Source organism: Taudactylus pleione, unplaced genomic scaffold (genome assembly GCF_031769625.1).
Source record: "Taudactylus pleione unplaced genomic scaffold, aTauple2 ptg000579l, whole genome shotgun sequence".
NCBI lineage: Eukaryota > Metazoa > Chordata > Amphibia > Anura > Myobatrachidae > Taudactylus > Taudactylus pleione.
Window position 1 is genome coordinate 46,199 of NW_028284981.1, and position 19,885 is coordinate 66,083.

Consider the following 19,885-nt stretch of genomic DNA (forward strand, 5'->3'; position numbering starts at 1 on the left):
TTTAGCTGCTCTGTGGGTTCCAGTATTAGCTTTCATACATGTACAAGTGTCTCCATTTGCCACATCCTTTCCTGTGCTGAGTGCAGGTAGGATAGTGTCTGGTTACCATCCTGTGCCGAGTGCGGGTAGGATAGTGTCGGGTTACCATCCTGTGCCGAGTGCGAGTAGGATAGTGTCTGGTTACCATCCTGTGCCGAGTGCGGGTAGGATAGTGTCTGGTTACCATCCTGTGCCGAGTGCGGGTAGGATAGTGTCTGGTTACCATCCTGTGCCGAGTGCGGGTAGGATAGTTCGGGTTACCATCCTGTGCTGAGTGCGGGTAGGATAGTGTCGGGTTACCATCCTGTGCTGAGTGCGGGTAGGATAGTGTCTGGTTACCATCCTGTGCCGAGTGCGGGTAGGATAGTGTCTGGTTACCATCCTGTGCTGAGTGCGGGTAGGATAGTGTCGAGTTACCATCCTGTGCGGAGTGCAGGTAGGATAGTGTCGGGTTATCATCCTGTGCCGAGTGTTGGGGGTATGCTGCAGAATTGGGCACTTGACCTAATATTATGGTATATGTGGCAACCAACGCCAATAATAATCCTATTGTAATCGAGTCATTGTGGAGTTTATTGCTAAAGGCACCAAACTGTTGGTGTGACCTGGAAGTAATCCATATGCCTGGCCCTAGCATTGTATGGCCAAGTCTGATCCAGTACTGCTGTCCATCAGGGGGTAGTGAGTGAGAATGGGAGAACCAATCACGAGCCATAATCTCTATATCAGTCCTGCTTTTCCAGCCCACCCCCCCCACCATCATTATTAATTACAGTTAATTAAATTGATTTACTGGCTCTGTATTATATGAATGTCAGGGACCCGAGGAAAATGACTCCACCAGGGTTCTGCCTACGTGGAGGGGACACTTTTAGTAGAATCAGATAGTTAACCCCTTTACACTGAAATGGCTGAGAACAATTGTCTGCACTTAACTGCTTAGCAAATTTAAATACAATGTTAAATAGCTCAAGTTCTGTAACAGTATGAGATTGCTTATATTCCGTATTTGTGAATGATATTTGTAGCTTTCTATGTATATAATTAATCTATTTATTTCAATCCTTTCAGTGCTACCAGAGTAGCTAGCAAGAATATAAATATAGGGGTCAATCCAATTACACGCAATGTACTCATGGGAAGAGTCATGACGACAATGGCCTTATTGAACGGCTGCCCGAAATTTGCATAAAAGCGCTTATGCAATTTAGGGCTCCAAGCCAGAGTTGCGAGATGCCGCGCCGTTGCCGGCGTTTCAACGCCATGGCAATGGCAACTCCCACCTTTCGCAATCAATTGGATTGACACCAAAGATGTAGAGTTTTCTAGGTCTCAGACAATTACATTGTAAACCGGTCATATGATCATCATTGTGTGATAGCCAGTATCAGATGACGCCATTTAATAAACATATTGTGGGCGTGACCTGGTTAAAAGAAGGTTGCTTTAAATAATGCAAAACATGTCTGGGATTCCAACTCCGCTATAATAAAAAATGAAATAATTAAAATAAAAAAAAATCAGATTCTACCTATCATTTCTCTATTGCAGTCTAGAAAATGACAGAGATAATCTGATTAGTTGCTATGGGCAACACTGTGACTGTTTTAGAAGCTTTAGTAAATCTACCCCATGGAATGAACAGGTGACTACAGTCCTATGTGTTCGATCAGCCAATGACCCGAGAACACAGAGACCAATATGGTCAATTTTCCCCCACATTTGAGAGATTGTGTATTTTGTTTTTTTTTAGGGCCTCACATGTACGAATTGACTGTCAAAATCACGATAAATGCGTCAGGGCGGCTGAGAGGCCTGATCGTGGGTGGGGGCATAGATTGTTGGATTACAATCATAACCAAAATGACAAGAAGACGGAGTGCCCTTATAATTAACAAGTGTCAGTTTATTTATATATTTAAATTTGTTACTTATTAATAGGCCATCTGAAAGTGTGAGATGTGGTGTGTGTGTATACGAGTGTGTTTGTGTGTCTTAATTGATGCCACGCATAAAGGAAACTGTTTACCTGCTTTCACCTCTATTAGCTATTGTAAAGATTATTGTAAGAAAACTGTCCAAATAAAACAGGCCAGTTTAATGAAAACAAAAATAATAATCTAATGTAGCTAAGCCAAGCACAATAGTTTAAAACCAACGCCTCAGCGAGTAGCTGCCATAGCAAATGTGTGGGGTGCGTATTTCGGCAACTTGGGCCCCTTGTGAACTTTTGCACAGGTTGTTAGATGTTACATTGTACCCGTGTAGTTACAGCGTCATGGTCTTAGATTACTTACAGTTCCGCTGTAGAGAATGACATCACAACATCCACCCTCTGCTGATATACATGTTTTCTCCCCCCCCCTACCTCTTTCTCTCCTTTCTCTTATATTTTGTTTTTTTTTCTTTTGAATCTCCAATTATGCCATGAAGCTTTCCCTGAAGCTGGTAAGAACTGTTCAGCATGTGCTCACTCTCCTGTGTTCTTCCCTAGAGGCACAACCAGAGACTTTTACCCTCCTAGGATGCCCTGCTTGTCCTCCCATCACTTCAGACGGCTGTAATAAGTTCCTCATTAGTATATGACTATATTGCATGGAGGCAGCAGAAGTCTGTCCTGGTCTAAAAGCAATTATCTGATTTTAGACAGAATAATTAGCGCTATAATTAAATGGAAATTCATACGTGTGCCAACAAGTGTTTGCAACACGGTGACGGAGAATTTTAAGGTTGTAGTTTTAGGGGGGAATTCAGTTGTTTTGCGCTGCTGAAGCTTCAATTGTTTGTGCCGCTGGGCGCGAGTTTCTACTCGTACGCTTGTGATGTGGCGAGCAGATATCTTCCCAAAGTCGGGATTTTAGGCGCCTTAGCTGCCGCATGGGCAGTGTGCCCAGTAGTTTGCTTGGGTTTAGTCGCTTTATTCAGCTAATCCCGGTGCATTTGGGCATGATAAGTTATGGCCGACCAGGTACTCACGCCCAATGGCACAAACATTTGAATATCGTTCGGACGGGAGTTGCCTGCTCAAGGAAACAATTGAATTTCCCTCTTAGGGGTCTATTTACTAAGCAGTGTTATGAGACAGAGTGAAAAGTGATAAGAAAGTGATAGGGTGCCAGCCAATCAGCTCCCAACTGTCATTTTTCAAACACAGCCTGTGAGATGGCAGTTGGGAGCTGATTGGCTGGCACCTTATCACTTTCTTATCACTTTTCACTCTGTCTCCTAACACTGCTTAGTAACTAGACCCCTTAGTCTGAAATGGGCAACTTGGGTCTGTCCCGCTGTCGTCGTACTGCTAGTCCCGCAACAGCCACGGGTAACCTAATAATACTTTACATCAGGCCTGGACATCCTGTTACACTCCAGGATTTGTGAAACTACAAGCCCCAGCATGCTTTGATGGCTGGCATGGTATGCTGGCACAGCACTAGATCGTCCAGGCCTGACCTTAGCCCCTTTCCTTTTTAATTTTAGCCACAAAATACCCCTTAAGTATCCTGCTCTGTTTGTGCCTCTGGTGACGCCCCCTACATGTCATCCATAGATTGCATGCGTTTTGTGTGTGTGTGTTTTTCCCCATCCCCAGTGTCACAAATTAGTGTATAATCAATAATTATGGGATGATTTGGGTATTTCTGTGGTTCTAAATTGTGATTTAGCCAAATTCTAAAAAATAAATAAAAAAAAATCACTTGAATTAATCCACTGAATGATTAAATGCAAATTAACTTCAATTCCGTGTGTGGCCAAAGTGTCCAGTTCTGGAAATTAACATTTGTATCTAACATGATTGACAAAGTTTCTCGGTGAGGGAATGGTAGCTTATAAATTTAGCTTCTTCGGAGATTCCAGTAGCTGCCCAAGTCCTCACGGGCACCCAGTCAGTGAGGCTGTGAGTTGTATTGAGGTGATAGCAGCAGAATATAAAACACCAGTCATTCTTTATAGCTGTATACTGTCTGGAGGTACAAAACCTAGGACCCTGATCGTGTGTTCTGTGACACACACCTTCGAAGAGCGTTTGAGGCTGGGCCCGAGATAAAGGTCTCAAAAACAAGTAACCAGGTGGTCAGCGTCTGTTTCTTTTCAGCACTTTGTAGCAGAAACATGTAGCTGTACCACGGGATCATTTTCCCTGTACAGTCGGTATATATTGGACCCTGGACTCACTACATCCAAGAGTCTTCTGGCTTATTTACAATAATGGATTTTATTCCATAACCACTTGGAAGGCCGTAGTTATCCTGTGCAGGTAGTACAAAGCATATTCTTCACTGCTTCTTTAAGTGACCCATCAAAGAGAGTACAGATTGGTTTTCATTAGGGATGTGCAGGCTCGGATAGGTTCGAATCTGCACGCCGAGTTCGGATTTTTCCCTCCAAAAATCGGGTCTCAGAAAGAGGCAAAACGTCATCTTTCATGGACAAACATCATCTTCCATGGTCTTTTGTCCAGGAATGATGATGTTTGTCCATGAAAGATGACGTTTTGCCTCTTTCTGACACCCGATTTTTGGAGGGAAAAATCCGAACTCTGCGTACAGATTCGAACCTATCCGAGCCTGCACATCCTTAGTTTTCATATACCTAGCCTCAATACGCCATGTGGGGCAAGAGAACGGGTGCGATGAGCCACCAGGTCCTATGCACCTCGGCTTGCACAGAGCGTCTTTTTCGCTCCAAAAATGCATCTTATTCGCAAATCAGGTGCAACTAGCCGCTTCATGAGACTGCCCTGATTAATTTCATGTGTGTCACTTGTATATCTGTGTAGATGAATTTATGGCCCTGTGATGTATCCGAGTCTATATACGATGCGCATAACTTGCCGTAATAAAAGCCACGTCCGGTAAGTTGCAGCAGCAGCAAAAATGTAGCGGGCACATCCGTATGTGTGACTCCCGGTCACCAGGGGGAGCTATAGTAGGGCGTTTTCCAGCAGGCAGAGGTCACAGGGTTCGCCCTGATGTGGCGGGATAATAAACTGACCAGTTGATGCCGTAGTTGAATGAGAATAGAATAGTAGTAGTGAATAGTAAGTCTAGAGTGACAGACACGATGCTATTTGAGGCAATAAGATCTCTAGCTCAAGATTATTCTATTTTACGTCTGCTTATTGTCTTATAGGCAGAAGAATAATCCTGCCGAGCTGATTGCATTTCATTACAAAATGGTTGACTTGTTCTAGAGCTCCAGTTTTCCCTTTGCGTTTGAGCCTGATGGTAAGACAAAGGCATTGTTCTCTGCTCTGCTTTGTGTCTAGAATTGTGATGCAGCTCTGAAGCCGCAATTACAAACTTCTTTATAAAAGGATGGAGGGCACCACCTAGAGGTCAGAAGGTGTTACTGCCAAATAGAGTTCTGTTGTGTGGTGATTAGTTATGGAGTGGTATCTTGGAAGGAAGAGAGACTCAGAATTGGATACAAATATATACGCTTTCGTTTTGCTTTTTAATCTTGCGTGTTTAATCATTAGTTTGCTTTTTGTCATCTGTACCTGTCCTAATACAATATATCAATGTATTATACCACAAAGAATCACTTTTTTACATGTGACTCTATGGGCTAAATTTACTAATGGTCGGTTTTGGTCTTTTCTCTAATCTGTTTTGCAAGCCAACCGTTTACTAAAGTCAAAACCGTAGGCAAAAAGGGCAAAAACCTGACTTTATGTGGAAAAATTAATTATTGTTCCGATGTTCTAGAGATGAGTAGGATACACAGATTTACTAATGGTCAGTTGTACAACCTACCACGAAACAATGGGAACCTGTCCAAACAATAGACCTGCCTGAGGCAGGCTAATTTGGGAGAAACACTGCATATATCATTATGAGCTGTGCAGGCTTCGTTAGGTTAAAAATAAAAAACAAAAAGCGTGATCAATCCCTGCCCCCCTTTCCACAATCAGTAACCAGCCCCGGACCTCTCCGCCTCACCTGGTATTGGAAAATAGGGGGGGGGGGGGAATTACTATTTTCCAATAACCAGCACTGAGCTGAACCAGCTGGGGGGGATAATGACACAACAAGGAGACATACATCATGGGGTCCCTCTGCCATCACATTAACCAGCGCCAAACTGGTCAGCCCAGCCCATAAAATCAGCCCGGGGCTATACCCCACACCCCTGGTGGCGCTGGACGCGGGGTTAATAGTATTAAAACAGTTAATATTGTTTGTTACAGGTGGACTATAAGTACCAGGCAGCCTGCCCTGGCATGCCGGCGGTTTGTGGAATAACAAGTGCCAACATGCCTGGACATTAAGCTGGCACTTCTAGTCCACCTGTAAAGAAAATATTAAAACAAACAGAGGCCCTGATTCAGAGCCGGACGCTCTGACAGAGTGCTCGCTCTGAATCAGGGCCGTCCTTATCTTTTTTAAGAGCGGCCTCCTGACCGCTCGCATAGCTGTGGGTGACCACCCATAGCTATAGCGAGCGGCCAAAAAGATGGTCGCGATGGTCAAGACCATCGCGACCATCGGGCTTGCGACGAGACCCTTGTGGTAGGGTCTCGTTGCCGCAAGCTCTGGAGTGCTTTCGGCTCTATCAGAGCCGAGAGCACTCCCACTGACATCACTTGTGATGTCAGTGGGACCGGCTCCAGACGGTAGGCGTTCCCATGGGAACGCCTCCGTCTGGGCAGCCACGCCCCCGGCACGCCCACCAAAGGGGGCGTGCTGTCACTCACCATCGACAGCACGCCCCCTTTGTAGCGAGACCCGGAGCGACGGCTTGGCCGTCGCTATCCGGGTCTCGCACATGCGCATGACGGAGCCGGCTCCCTCATGCGCACTGGGCTAACAAAGACCCGCTTGCGAGCGCTCGTGAGCGGGTCTGAATCAGGCCCAGAGTCCTCACACACCGGATGTTTTAATCTTTTACTGAATAAATAAAATGTAAAAACAAAGCTTTGGGTGGCCTCCTCTTTGGTCCATGTAGGCATCCAGTGATCTTTGGAAAAAATTGAATACTGAACCCCACGGACACACACTGTACACTTTGTGACAGAGCTAGCGATAAATGGCAGGACATCCCGGGACACTGTCATAGGATTGAATGGGGAAGCACTGATTTGCCGAGAGCGTGGACGGTTGCTATGGCAGTGTCCGTTTTCAGCCAATCAGCACTTCCCCATTCATTCCTATGACAGTGTCCGCTAGTGACCTGCCGTTTCTTGCTAGCACTGTGAGTAGCACGGTGCTCCCGCGTTATGTGTAGTGCACTGTGGTAAGATGTATGACACATCTGTATGAAATAGGGTTTTTCAATGAAGGATTACCACAGTCAGTGTGTGAGTACTGTTTAATTTTTTCAATACAGACGGACTACAGGTGCCAGCGGGCACTTAACGTCCGGGCATGCTGGCACTTATACACTGTATAGGTGTTTGCTAATTTACCTAGAGTTTTCCACCATTTACGTTGAGTGTTACTACATTTGCTCCAACTGTGATGACCAGATCCTTTCTCACAGAAATATCTCCAGCTGTGCTCAGGTGAGTAACAAGATAGGTCCCATGCAAATAGGTGGCATAATGTTGAAATTGGCTTCTCCCATTCATGGTGAATTATTATTTCTGTCACCTCTCAGCCACACACAATAAAACAGACCTAAAAAATCAGTTTCATGTTCTTAAGATATTAGCAGCCCCAACACTTCCACCTAATTTGATATGTGGGCTTCGGGTTAAGCTTTTCGTTGGTCTTTACTCGAAAGCGCCCCCGTTGCCTACACTCGGCGGAGGGACACTTTTTGGGCCAAACCGATATTCATGGAAACTAGGAGCCAATGAGGTAATGAAAATACAGCTGAGACGCAGTGTTTGAGCCCCAGTGATGTGGTCTAGCGAAGGACGTAGGCTTCATTATCATCAATACTGGTACGGATTCAGCTGACAAAATATGTGCTTCCACTGCATTTAGGTGACTGGTCTGCTTTGCAAAATAGAATTACCTCAGTAACGTCGCTATTTCCTAGTGCATTAGTAGAACACAATATTCCCAGGTCAGAAAACAAAATGGCTCCTTGTACTTCAAGACCACAGGCCTTCTTTAAAAGTCTTATTCAATATCAAATAAGATCATTGTGGAGGTTTCATATTTTTTCATTATTTAATAATGTAGTTTTTTTCTTTGTCTCTCTAATATTTCAACACTTCTTCCAGTATGTACAATTGGCCCAATAAGTCGCCTATTTTGGGTGTGAAAATCGCTAGCCTGTGGTTCTGTGGGAAATCATATTTTTTACCTTCTTTTACGCCTCATTATTTGGCACGACATGCATGATTGTAGCGAGTGCATGCAGCTAGAACGGATGGTATACATGACATTCTAGTGTTTTGGCTTCCACCAGGGGGCGACACCCGAGGACTTCAGCAACCTGCCACCCGAGCAGAGACGGAAAAAGCTGCAGCAAAAGGTCGATGAATTAAATAAAGATATTCAGAAGGAAATTGATCAAAGGTAAGCAATAGTGAGGCATTTATAATGTACTCTGTGTATGTTTAGAGAGGAGTTCATTTTTATTTTAACTTGGATAGCCCATATACAGTTTTCGGTTTTAAAATTCATGCTTTAAAAAGTATGATCATTGACATATCTGGCAGTGGAGAGAGCAGGGCATGCAAGCTACAAAAAGTAGTAGGGAGGGCCCTGCTCACCCGAGGTTAGAGGGCACAGCGGAGATCAGAGAAGGGGGTGTGGCTAGGGAGGAGATTGGGAGAGCTGAATGGGTAATAGTATAGTTGGGGGTACGGTTAGCTAAGTATTTGATGGCCGTGGGAAAGCCTGATTGGGCATGGTATGGAATGGCATAGAGGGTAGCGTCACGGGAGAAGCCTTGTAGGCGGCAGTGACAGGTGGGCACTGGAGACGAGTCGCGGGTCAGGTGGGTGACTCTATCCAGATGAGATCTGTGATGTATAAAGGGGATGAGGTTTTTGAGGGCTTTGTAGGTAACGGTACTCCAGTTTCCTCCTGGACTCCAAAAATATATTGGTAGGTTTAATAGTTTTTATTTTTCTTTTATTTAAAAGAACAAATCTAATTACATACATTTGTTTTTTTGCTTTTGATATCCACAAATTGTTTATTTTACATGTAAATAAATCCATGCGGAGAAGACCCTAACGAGGTCACAGTTCCCGTTTCAACTTTTAAACATAACTTTTCCCATAACCTTCTCTTTACTAACAGCCCTTTCCTCTCACTCTTAATACAGCCTCCTGTGCGGCGAGCATTGGATAATCTATTACGTGTAAAGCGTTGCTCTATGTTAGTTGTGGTCACTGAACTTTGTTGTCCGTTTTTTATCGTTATCTTGTTTGTGTTTAGTAAAATTAATGTAAATATACGGGACTGTACAAATCCTATCTTTTCCTGTAAGCAATGTTCTTTGACATTATAAGATCCCTATGGGATTGCTGCTTACAGATTCCCATGGCTACTTACCACCTTGCTCCCCCCACAGTGCGGGCGCCTGCCCCTGTGGGCAGCGTGTCACCCACCTTATTCCACTTTCATTTCTCCCCAGAGATGCCCTGACCAAGATGAAGGATGTGTATATGAAGAACCCACAGATGGGAGATGCTGCCAGCGTCACCCAAAAACTAGTGGAGATCGGGAATAACATGGAAAAGCTACGCGTGGAGGTGCACAAGTTTGAAGTGAGTGTAATCGGCCTTTATTTAGTGAGGTTTTCAAGCTGCGCTGAGTTTGTCGGAACGTTAGTCGCCAGCAGCAGTAATTTTATATTCGCTGTATATTTCTATAAATGTTAAATGGGAAGAAAAAGATACCGGCCCCATCTGTTCACCACATTCCCATAATAAATGACAGAAGTCTATTTGCCATCCATGAGAGTGAGTTTGCCTCGCTCGTCAAACAGCGTTGTGGAATCCATAGTCTCTAACCAGTGGCGTAACTAGGGTTTTTGGAGCCCAGGGCAAGTTGATGAATGGCGTCCCCCCACCACCTCCCCACACACGCATAAAAAAAAAATTGTGCAAAAGATTGGGCGTGGTCATTGCAAATGGGGTGTGCCAACATGGCACACCACCCTTTTTTTCGTCACTTTGGGAACATTCCTTTCCATTCCATATGTACCTTACCTATACGGTAGTTTCTTACAATGTGGAACCTCTGAAGAGATGCACCCTCCCTGGGACGATGGCATCTTCAGTCGGTATTCACTATTCATGTAGGTCGCATCGTCCGGAAGATGCCTGTTTGTGTAGGAATATTAACAAGGTCATCATCATACGATAGCGGTTCAACCTGACTCCTTCCCCCCTGTGTAACTTCCTTCCCCCTACGTCTCTCAGCCACACAATCTCCCCCTGCGTCGTGTCTCAAAAAACCATCACCTCCCTCCCTGCATCGCCTCTCAGCCACACTATCGCCTCCCCCCCTGCATAGTCTCTCAGCACACCATCACCTCTCTCCCTGCATCGTCTCTCAGCACACCATCACCCTCCCCTGCGTCATCTCTCAGCACACCATCACCTCCACCCTGCATAGTCTCTCAGCCACACCACCGCCTAGCCCCCTGCATCGTCTCTCAGCCACAACACCACCTACGCCCCTGCGTCGTCTCTCAGCACACCATCACCTCCACTTTGCATCGCCTCTCAGCCACACTACCACCTACTCTCGTACGTCGTCTCTCAGCACACATCACCTCCACCCTGCATCGTCTCTCATCCACACCGCCGCCTACCCCCCTGCACCGTCTCTCAGCATACCATCACCTCCCTCCTTGCATTGTCTCTCAGCACACCATCACCTCCACCCTGCATCGTCTCTCAGCCACACTACCACCTACTCCCCTGCGTCGTCTCTCAGCACACCATCACCCTCCCCTGACCCTCCCCTGCATCGTCTCTCAGCACACATCACCTCCACATTGCATCGTCTCTCAGCCACATGGCCGCCTACACCCCTGCGTCGTCTCTAAGCACACCATCACCTCCACACTGCATAGTCTCTCAGCCACGCCACCGCCTAGCCCTCTGCATCGTCTCTCAGCCACACCGCCGCCTACCCCCCTGCGTCGTCTCTCAGCACACCATCACCTCCACCTTGCATTGTCTCTCAGCCACACCACTGCCTACCCCCCTACCTCGTCTATCAGCAAACCATCACCTCCACCCTGCATCGTCTCAACTACACTACCGCCTACTCCCCGGCGTCGTCTCTCAGCACATCATCACCCTCCCCTGCATCGTCTCTCAGCACACATCACCTCCACCTTGCATCGTCTCTCAGCCACACGGCCGCCTACCCCCCTACATAGTCTCTCAGCACACCATCACCTCTCTCCCTGCATCGTCTCTCAGCACACCATCACCTCCACCCTGCGTAGTCTCTCAGCCACACTACCGCTTACTCCCCTGCGTAGTCTCTCAGCACACCATCACCCTCCCCTGCGTCGTCTCTCAGCACACCATCACCTCCACCCTGAATCGCCTCTCAGCCACACTACCGCCTACTCCCCTGCGTTGTCTCTCAGCACACATCACCTCCACCCTGCAACGTCTCTCAGCACACATCACCTCCACCCTGCAACGTCTCTCAGCACACATCACCTCCACCCTGCAACGTCTCTCAGCCACACCGCCGCCTACCCCCCTGCGTCGTCTTAGCACACCATCACCTCCACCCTGCATCATCTCAGCCACACTATCGCCTCCCCCCCACATCATCTCTCAGCACTCCATCACCTCCACCCTGCATCGTCTCTCAGCCACACTACCGCCTACTCCCCTGAGTCGTCTCTCAGCACACCATCACCCTCCCCTGCATCGTCTCTCAGCACACATCACCTCCACCTTGCATCGTCTCTCAGCCACATGGCCGCCTACCCCCCTGCGTCGTCTCTCAGCACACCATTGCCTCCCCCTGCATAGTCTCTCAGCCACATCACCGCCTAGCCCCCTGCGTCGTCTCTCAGCACACCATCACCTCCACCCCGCATCGTCTCTCAGCCAAACCACCGTCTCTCCCCCGCATCGTCTCTCAGCACACCATCGCCTCCCCCCCTGTGTCGTCTCTCAGCATACCATTGCTCCCCCCGCGTCGTCTCTCAGCCACACCCTCATCTCCCCTGACAGACACTGACACAGATACACACACACGCACACACCCTTCACACATATGCCTCCATCCAAGTAAAAACATTGCTGACATCAATTGAAAGTCACCCTCCCCCTCGTGGCAGTCCGCCCCCCCCTCCCCCATGCGGCAGTCGATCCCCATCCCCCCCCTGTGGCAGTCCGACGACCCCCCCAGGAAAAAAAAAAAAAATAGTTACCTGGCTGGTCCGGAGCAGAGAGAGCACTGGGGAAGGAGATTCACCCTGTCAGTCACACCATCGCCTCCGTCGGCAGCCAGTATAGATGGAACGAGAAGACTGCCTGGGAAGGGCTGCGTGCTTATTTTGCAGCTTCCCCTACAGTAATCCCCACCAACAGGCACACGTGCCTGCTCGTTCAGTCTTCAGCCCGGGTGCAATGGTGGGGGGGCGGGCGGTGTGTGTACGATGTCCTTGCCAGTGGCACCCCCTCTGCTGGACATGCCTCGGCGCCCAGGGCACGTGCCCCACTTGCCCTGCCCTAGTTATGCTACTGTCTCTAACACTAAAAAGTTACATTTTGATGTGTCATTTACAAGACACCCTGTGGTCTCTGATGGCTTTAACAGCCCAGTGCTGTCTTGATGTCTTATTGCTCATCCTGTTTCAGACTGGTTGTTGTGGTTGTCGACACCCCCTCCTCTTAGAGTTTCAGGAAGGAGGAGCATTGACAACTGCTCAGTCTTCTTTAAACTGATTTGACAGTGAGAGGAGATATTAGAGTGACATAGGGGCCTGGCAATGACATCCGGTGTACAGCAAATCCAGTGTAACTATGATTTTATATTTATTGTAACCGCTAAGGCTGCCCGAAACGTAATGTTTAGGTTGGTGTAGAATTATTCATTCAAATCTGCTGTGCATAACCCACAGAAAGGGAATCTTAAAATGTACATTTCGTTGCTACATCCAGACACCTAAATAGAGATTAGGTATTCGGGGTAAACATCTCTCCGCCACTTTGTATTGTTTTATTATTTCTGTTTTATCCCTGAGATCGGCGCACTTATGCGTTTCCAAGTGCCTGCACAGAGTAAGTCGTATAAGCGCCAAGTATCTGACGCACTGTAATAATGTGCCTGGAGCGCCATGCGTAATCCGCCAGTAACATGACATCGCATAAAGGTCAGTTCAGTTAGAAGCGGTGACATCATGCAGGCCGGCGCCATCTATGGGAAATGTACAGTGAACGCAGATCCCATACATACAGTAGGCTTACATCGTGCATGTACCCCTATGCATAATGTAGGGTGCTGTTGCTGCGTTTAGGCGCTGTCACAATGACGTGTTGCCCGTACTTCGCTTCCAGTTGAATGAATGAACTTATAGGGGTCTAGTTACTAAGCAGTGTTAGGAGACAGAGTGAAAAGTGATAAGGTACCAGCCAATCAGCTCCCAACTGTCATTTTTCAAACACAGCCTGTGAGATGACAGTTGGGAGCTGATTGGCTGGCACCTTATCACTTTTCACTCTGTCTCCTAACACTGCTTAGTAAATAGACCCCATAGTCTATGAGCACCTATGAGTTCCTCTAGGCTGGTAAATACAGGTGCTCGTAGCTCCCTTCATTTATCGCATCAGGGCGCTTTGGCCCAACTCATATCGAGGGGTCAATATCTGATATCAAATGTTGTTTTTCTTTCACAAATAATTACAAAATAATGCAAATAACTAAACTAGGCCGATTCAATTGACTGCAATGTTCAGTAGTATCCGGGCACAATGTGTATACGTTGAATGTTTATGGTAATAACATTTGTTATTCTTGTGCTTTGCACCTTAGAGAGTGATGTGTTCTGCACTCTAATTGTAGTGTGTTTATTATTGATGCACATTGCGCAGGGCTACTACAGGACCGCGTGTTTAGTTGAACCGGCTCCATTTTGAATGGTGTTTTCTGCATTTACATAATGCCCGCTTGATAAGTGCTACCACACACAACTACCCCATACACACAAACCTTACAATGACCCTTGTATCTATTACCCCCTGCTGCAAACTCTACCAGCCGTACACAACACGTTTTGCAGATACAGCGATTAATAATAATAAAACGGTACAACATGGATTCTTTACAGAGCTGGCTGGCAGAAGTAGAAGGAAGGCTTCCTGTCCGGAACGACAGCTCCCGCCGGCAAAGTGGGCTGTATGAAACCCAGAACGCCGCACCGGTCAATAACTGTGCACAGGACCGGGAGAGGTACAGTATACTGGGCGTGAGGGGCGTATCACGTACATTTATCTGAAAGTGATGCACAGGGAAAAGGAGGTGTTATCCTTATCCACCAATCAGATGTCCCCTTTCAACGCTGTCCTACTTGGCTGTAATGCACATGGATGATGGCAGAGGCTGTTTGATAGGTGACCCTGGCCTATATAGATTTATATGCTTGCTAGTGTGTGTATATATATATATATTTCTACTTCAGGGTCCATAGGGTATCCACAGGATACCTTGGGGGTATAGGTGTGACGTCAGTCGCTGGGCACCATAGAGTTAAGCTTTTCAGCCTCCCAGGATGCACTAGGGTCCCCCTCCTATACCCCGCCCCCGAGCCAAGGCACCTTAGTTTAGTTTGGTGCCCGGCCGGCGTCGGGTGCACCTGTCGGAGTGGGGGCTAGAAGAGCCCCTGAAGCTTTCTTCAGTGCAGCTGTGGCTGCACATCTGGATGTACAGCATGGACAGTCAGTCCTGACGTCCATGCTGTCTTCCCTACACCCCCGCCGGTACCAGAACGCCGGTACCGATCCGGGGATGCTGGTGAGCATCTGGGGTCACAGCTAGCGGTGACCCCAGATGTTCCGGACCATGGCCGGATCCAAGGGGGACAAAGGTAAGCAGCGGGGTCCCGCGGTGGGTCCCCGCTGGTCACATGGTCCTAAGTCCCCAGGCAGGGGGCTCCCTGGGGACTGGCTGCAGCGTGGAGCCAGGCGACCAACCTGCGCTTTCCACTACCCCCTGGGACAGCGGACCGCAGCAGAGCGGTAGCGCTGCGGCGCCCCAGGGGTTAAATGCATGCCAGGGGAGCGCGCCTTCCCTGTCTCACAGCCGGCGCCTCCCCCGCTGCACACAGCCCTCTCTGCATGCTGCCGACTGGTCCTGTGTCAGCGCTCCTCCCCCAGGCCAGCCTCCTCTCTGCTCCTCGGCGGCCATCTTCTCCAGAACGCATGGTGAACGCTGCTGGAAGCGCTGGACGGAAGCATCGTGGTCTGGGTCCCCCCGCATACCTCTCCTTCGCTGTGGTCAGGTCTGTGTATGCAGCGCTGTGTCCTACCAGGCCCTGTGTCTGCGTAGTTGAGTGATCAGCGCTGTTAGTGCAGGAATTGATTTTCTTTGCATTGTATGTGACTGTGCTAGCGCTGCTGCCTGTAACTTTCTCTAAACTGTCAGCTTTATTACTGTCCCTGTTCTTTCTGCTAAGCCCTTGCGGTGCGGTGCTGCAGGGTGGTCTCTCGTCTCTTTAAGTTATAATTGGTGAGAGAGGTCACATACGTGGTGCCATCATGTCCGAAAGTGATTTTCCCCTCCGGCTACAGTGTACTACGTGTAAAGTACCGTTAGCGGAGGGGGAGGGTAGCGCGGAGGGCCTTTGCCGGCAGTGTTTGTCCATGGCGCGGCCTCTTACGGTTACAGCACCGGTACAGGAGCCGCCCTGGGCTTGTTTCGCTCAGGCGCTTACAGCCTTAGTGGGCCAGTTAGCTCCGCAGCCTGCGTTTACACCGATGGGTTTATCCCAGCAGTCAGTGGTGTCGTCACCCATGCAGGGTTTCCCACGACAATTGGTGGTACCCCACAGTCTCCCTATTTCCCCGCTCCCGGTTTCTCAGGAGCCAGCGTGGGTTAACTCCCTGACGAGTTCTGTACAGCACTTGTCGGATGTGTTGCAAGGGGAGTCTGTGGTGCGGCCGCATAAACGGCCGGTGGCGTCTCTGTCGGCTCCTTATGAGGATGACGAGGGGACGTCTGATGATGGGGAGATTCTGGATCCTTACGATCAGGAACCTCTCCATACTAAGGACGCTGATGCTAAGTCCAAAGTATATATTCCTGGACTTATTCGGGCGGTCCGCACAGCCTTGGTGATTGAGGACGAAGTTCCCCCAGCGGCTAAATCTAAGTATGCCTTTTTCAAGGATGTGAAGGGCGATGCCACAGTCTTTCCTCTTTCGGGTCAGTTGGTGGACCATTTAGAGGAGGCGTGGAAACAGCCTGGCAAAAGATACCAGCCGCAGAGACGCCTGGCGGTGGCTTATCCATTCGCGGATAATTATTTTGCAAAGTGGGAATCCCCTCCACAGGTGGATTCTCACGTGACCCGTCTTGTCCGTAGTGCCACATTGCCGATGCCATCCATGTCCTCCCTTAAGGATGCTACGGACCGCAAGGTGGAAATCTGCCTGAAGTCCGCTTATTCCCTTGCGGGGGGGGCAGCACGGCCGGCTATGGCCATTTGCTGGGTTGCCAGAGCGATGGAGCGCTGGGCGGATTCATTAGAGGCTTCTTTTGATTCCGACTGTCCGGCCGAACAGGCGGAGTTGATTGGCAATCTCCGTGATTCGGCCACCTACATCAATGAGGCAGCCCTAGACATTAGTACTCTGGTGTCTAGGATTTCTTCAGCAGCAGTAGCTGCTCGTCGCACCTTGTGGCTGCGATCCTGGAAGGCGGACGCAGATTCCAAAAAGGGTCTGGAGGCGTTGCCGTTTACCGGAGAAGTTCTCTTCGGTCCGGATCTGGATAAGATTGTGGCCACGCTGGCGGCAGCCAATTGGGCTTGTTTCCCGTCGGCCGCTGCTCCTTCTGGTTCTGGACCATCGTCCTTTCGGTCATCTAGGGCCCAGGGCAGGCCCAAACCACAGTCGTTTCCTCGACAGGCTGGTCCTAAGAAATCGGCCAAGCCCCGGAAGCAGGCATGGAGTACCAGACGTCCGGCCCCCAAGCCAGATGACAAGCATGCGGCCTGACGGTCCGGGCCTCCCTTTGGGGGATCCCAGGGTGGGAGGCCGCCTGCTACAGTTCGCCCAGTGTTGGTCGACCACTACGACAGACACTTGGGTTCTGGAAGTGGTTTCCCACGGATACGCCCTCTCCTTCCGGCACAGCCCCCTGCTCGATTCTTCACCCACGGGTCTACCATCAGACCGGAACAAGGCTACGGAGCTGCGGAAGGTATTGCACACTATGCTCCAGGCTGGAGTTATAGTGCCTGTTCCATTCTCCCAGAGGGGCCAGGGTTTCTATTCAAATCTATTTTTGGTACAGAAACCCAATGGGTCATATCGTCCGATTCTCAACCTCAAAGCACTCACCAAGTCTTTGCGGGTCCCGAAGTTTCGGATGGAGACCCTACGGTCCATCATTCTGGCGCTGGAACCTGGGGACTACATGGTGTCATTGGACATACAGGACGCTTACCTGCATGTCCCTATTCTTTTGCGCCATCAACAGTTCCTCAGGTTTGCAATCCGCAGCGACCACTTCCAGTTTCGGGCGTTACCTTTTGGCCTGGCGACAGCACGTGTTTTCACCAAGGTGATGGCGGTCATGGCGGCTTCTCTGCGGCTGCAGGGAGTCCGCATGTTGCCGTATTTGGATGACCTGTTATTGGTGGCAGGATCTCCAGAGCTCCTGTTACGCCACTTGGACCTGACCATTGCACTGCTGCAACGGCACGGCTGGCTAATCAACTGGCAGAAGTCCACTCTAATCCCGTCTCGGAGGATTCTGCATCTTGGAGCCTTATTGGACTCGGGACAGCAAAGCATCTTCGTGACGGAGGACAAGATCTCTGCTTTACAGTCAAGGGTGCGCAGTTGTCTGCATAGCCGCCGGGTGTCCTTACACTCGGCGATGAGGTTACTGGGCTCCATGGTGTCGGTGTTCGACATGGTGGAATACGCCCAGTTTCACTCCAGACCTCTGCAGCACCTGATCCTGTCCAAGTGGAACGGGCTGCCTCAGTCTCTGAAGTCCCAGACGATTGTGCTCACCCCGGATGTTCGCCTGTCCCTTGCGTGGTGGTTACAGACGACCCACCTCAACAAGGGACGTCCGTTCTGGGTTCCAAATTGGGTCCTGTTGACAACGGACGCCAGTCTTCGGGGCTGGGGAGCAGTTTCGGGTCCACACTTGTTCCAGGGCAGGTGGACGCCGACAGAAGCGGAGCTTCCAATAAATATCTTGGAACTCCGTGCAGTCTTCAATACTCTCCAGCAGGCACAGCGGTTTCTCCAGGGTCACCCGGTGCAGGTCCAGTCGGACAACGCTACCACCGTGGCCTACATAAACAGGCAAGGAGGAACTCGCAGTCGGGCGGCTCTCGTAGAGGTCTCTCGGATCCTGGTTTGGGCGGAGCGCAATCTTCCGGCCATATCAGCGGTCTTCATCCCGGGAGTGCTAAATTGGGAGGCGGACTTTCTAAGTCGCCAGGACGTTCATCCGGGGAATGGTCCCTGCAACCGGACGTTTTTCAACTACTGGTGGACAGGTGGGGTCTACCAGAAATCGACCTCATGGCATCCCGGCACAACAACAAGTTGCCGGTGTACGGGTCTCGCACAAGAGACGAAGGGGCGTCTCTGGTGGATGCTCTGTCCGTCCGGTGGACGTTCCGGTTCGCATACCTGTTCCCTCCGGTCTCCCTTCTTCCACGGGTAATCCGGAAATTCAAACAGGAAGGAGGGACGCTCCTGTTGATAGCTCCCGCGTGGCCCAGACGGCACTGGTTCTCAGACCTTCAGGGTCTGTCCGTGGATAGTCCTCTGCGGTTGCCGCTACGACCGGACCTTCTGTCTCAGGGTCCTTGCCTTCACCCGGACCTGACTCGGCTGTCTTTGACGGCGTGGCTGTTGAGACGGCCATGCTGAGGTCCCGGGGGTTTTCCAGCTCTGTGGTGCGTACCATGTTACGAGCTCGGAAACCGTCTTCCGCGAGGATATACCATTGTGTGTGGCATACGTTCTTCCAGTGGTGTCGACCGAGAGGTTATGCACCGCGGGAGTTTCATCTGTCTCGGATTCTCGCCTTCCTGCAAGCGGGACTAGATCATGGGCTTCGCCTTGCTTCTTTGAAGGTACAGGTTTCGGCCCTATCTGTCTGGTTTCACCGTAGGATTGCTACAATCCCGGATGTGCGCACCTTTTTGCAAGGTGTTCTCCGCATTCAGCCGCCCTTTGTTCCACCTGTGGCGCCTTGGGATTTGGCTGTGGTCCTGAGGGCTCTCCAAGGACCGCCGTTTGAACCACTGGGCTCAGTGGATCTTAAATGGCTAACAGCTAAGACTGTTTTCCTTCTGGCCATTGCTTCGGCCAGACGTGTTTCTGAGTTAGGGGCTCTTTCTTGTAGACCCCCTTTCTTGGTTTTTCATGGGAACAGGGCAGTGCTCCGCACTCGGCCCGAGTTTCTTCCCAAAGTTGTTTCCCAGTTTCATGTTAACGAGGAAATAGTTGTTCCGGCCTTTAACTCACCGGGTCTTTCCGTGGGTGAGGCCTCTTTGGATGTTGTGCGGGCCTTAAGGACTTATGTTGACCGCACTTCTTCGTTTAGGAAGTCGGACGCTTTGTTTGTCCTCTATGGCTTCCGTAAAAAGGGTTGGCCTGCTTCAAAGCAAACTTTGGCAGCCTGGATCCGTATGGCTATTTCTGAAGCTTATCTTCATGAAGGCCTACCGGTCCCTCCTTCTCTGAAGGCTCATTCCACTAGGTCTG

At 49.6% G+C, this 19,885-nt stretch overlaps 1 protein-coding gene across 1 annotated transcript in view; it reads left to right on the forward strand.

The window, feature by feature from the left end:
- Nucleotides 1-19,885, forward strand: part of LOC148481415 (formin-binding protein 1 homolog) — a 60,442-nt gene that overhangs the window by 33,058 nt on the left and 7,499 nt on the right. The window contains exons 6-9 of the mRNA XM_088453523.1: nt 2,473-2,487; nt 8,383-8,510; nt 9,580-9,712; nt 14,257-14,378. Coding sequence (XP_088309649.1) covers nt 2,473-2,487; nt 8,383-8,510; nt 9,580-9,712; nt 14,257-14,378 — 398 coding nt within the window. The remainder of the gene's footprint in view (nt 1-2,472; nt 2,488-8,382; nt 8,511-9,579; nt 9,713-14,256; nt 14,379-19,885) is intronic.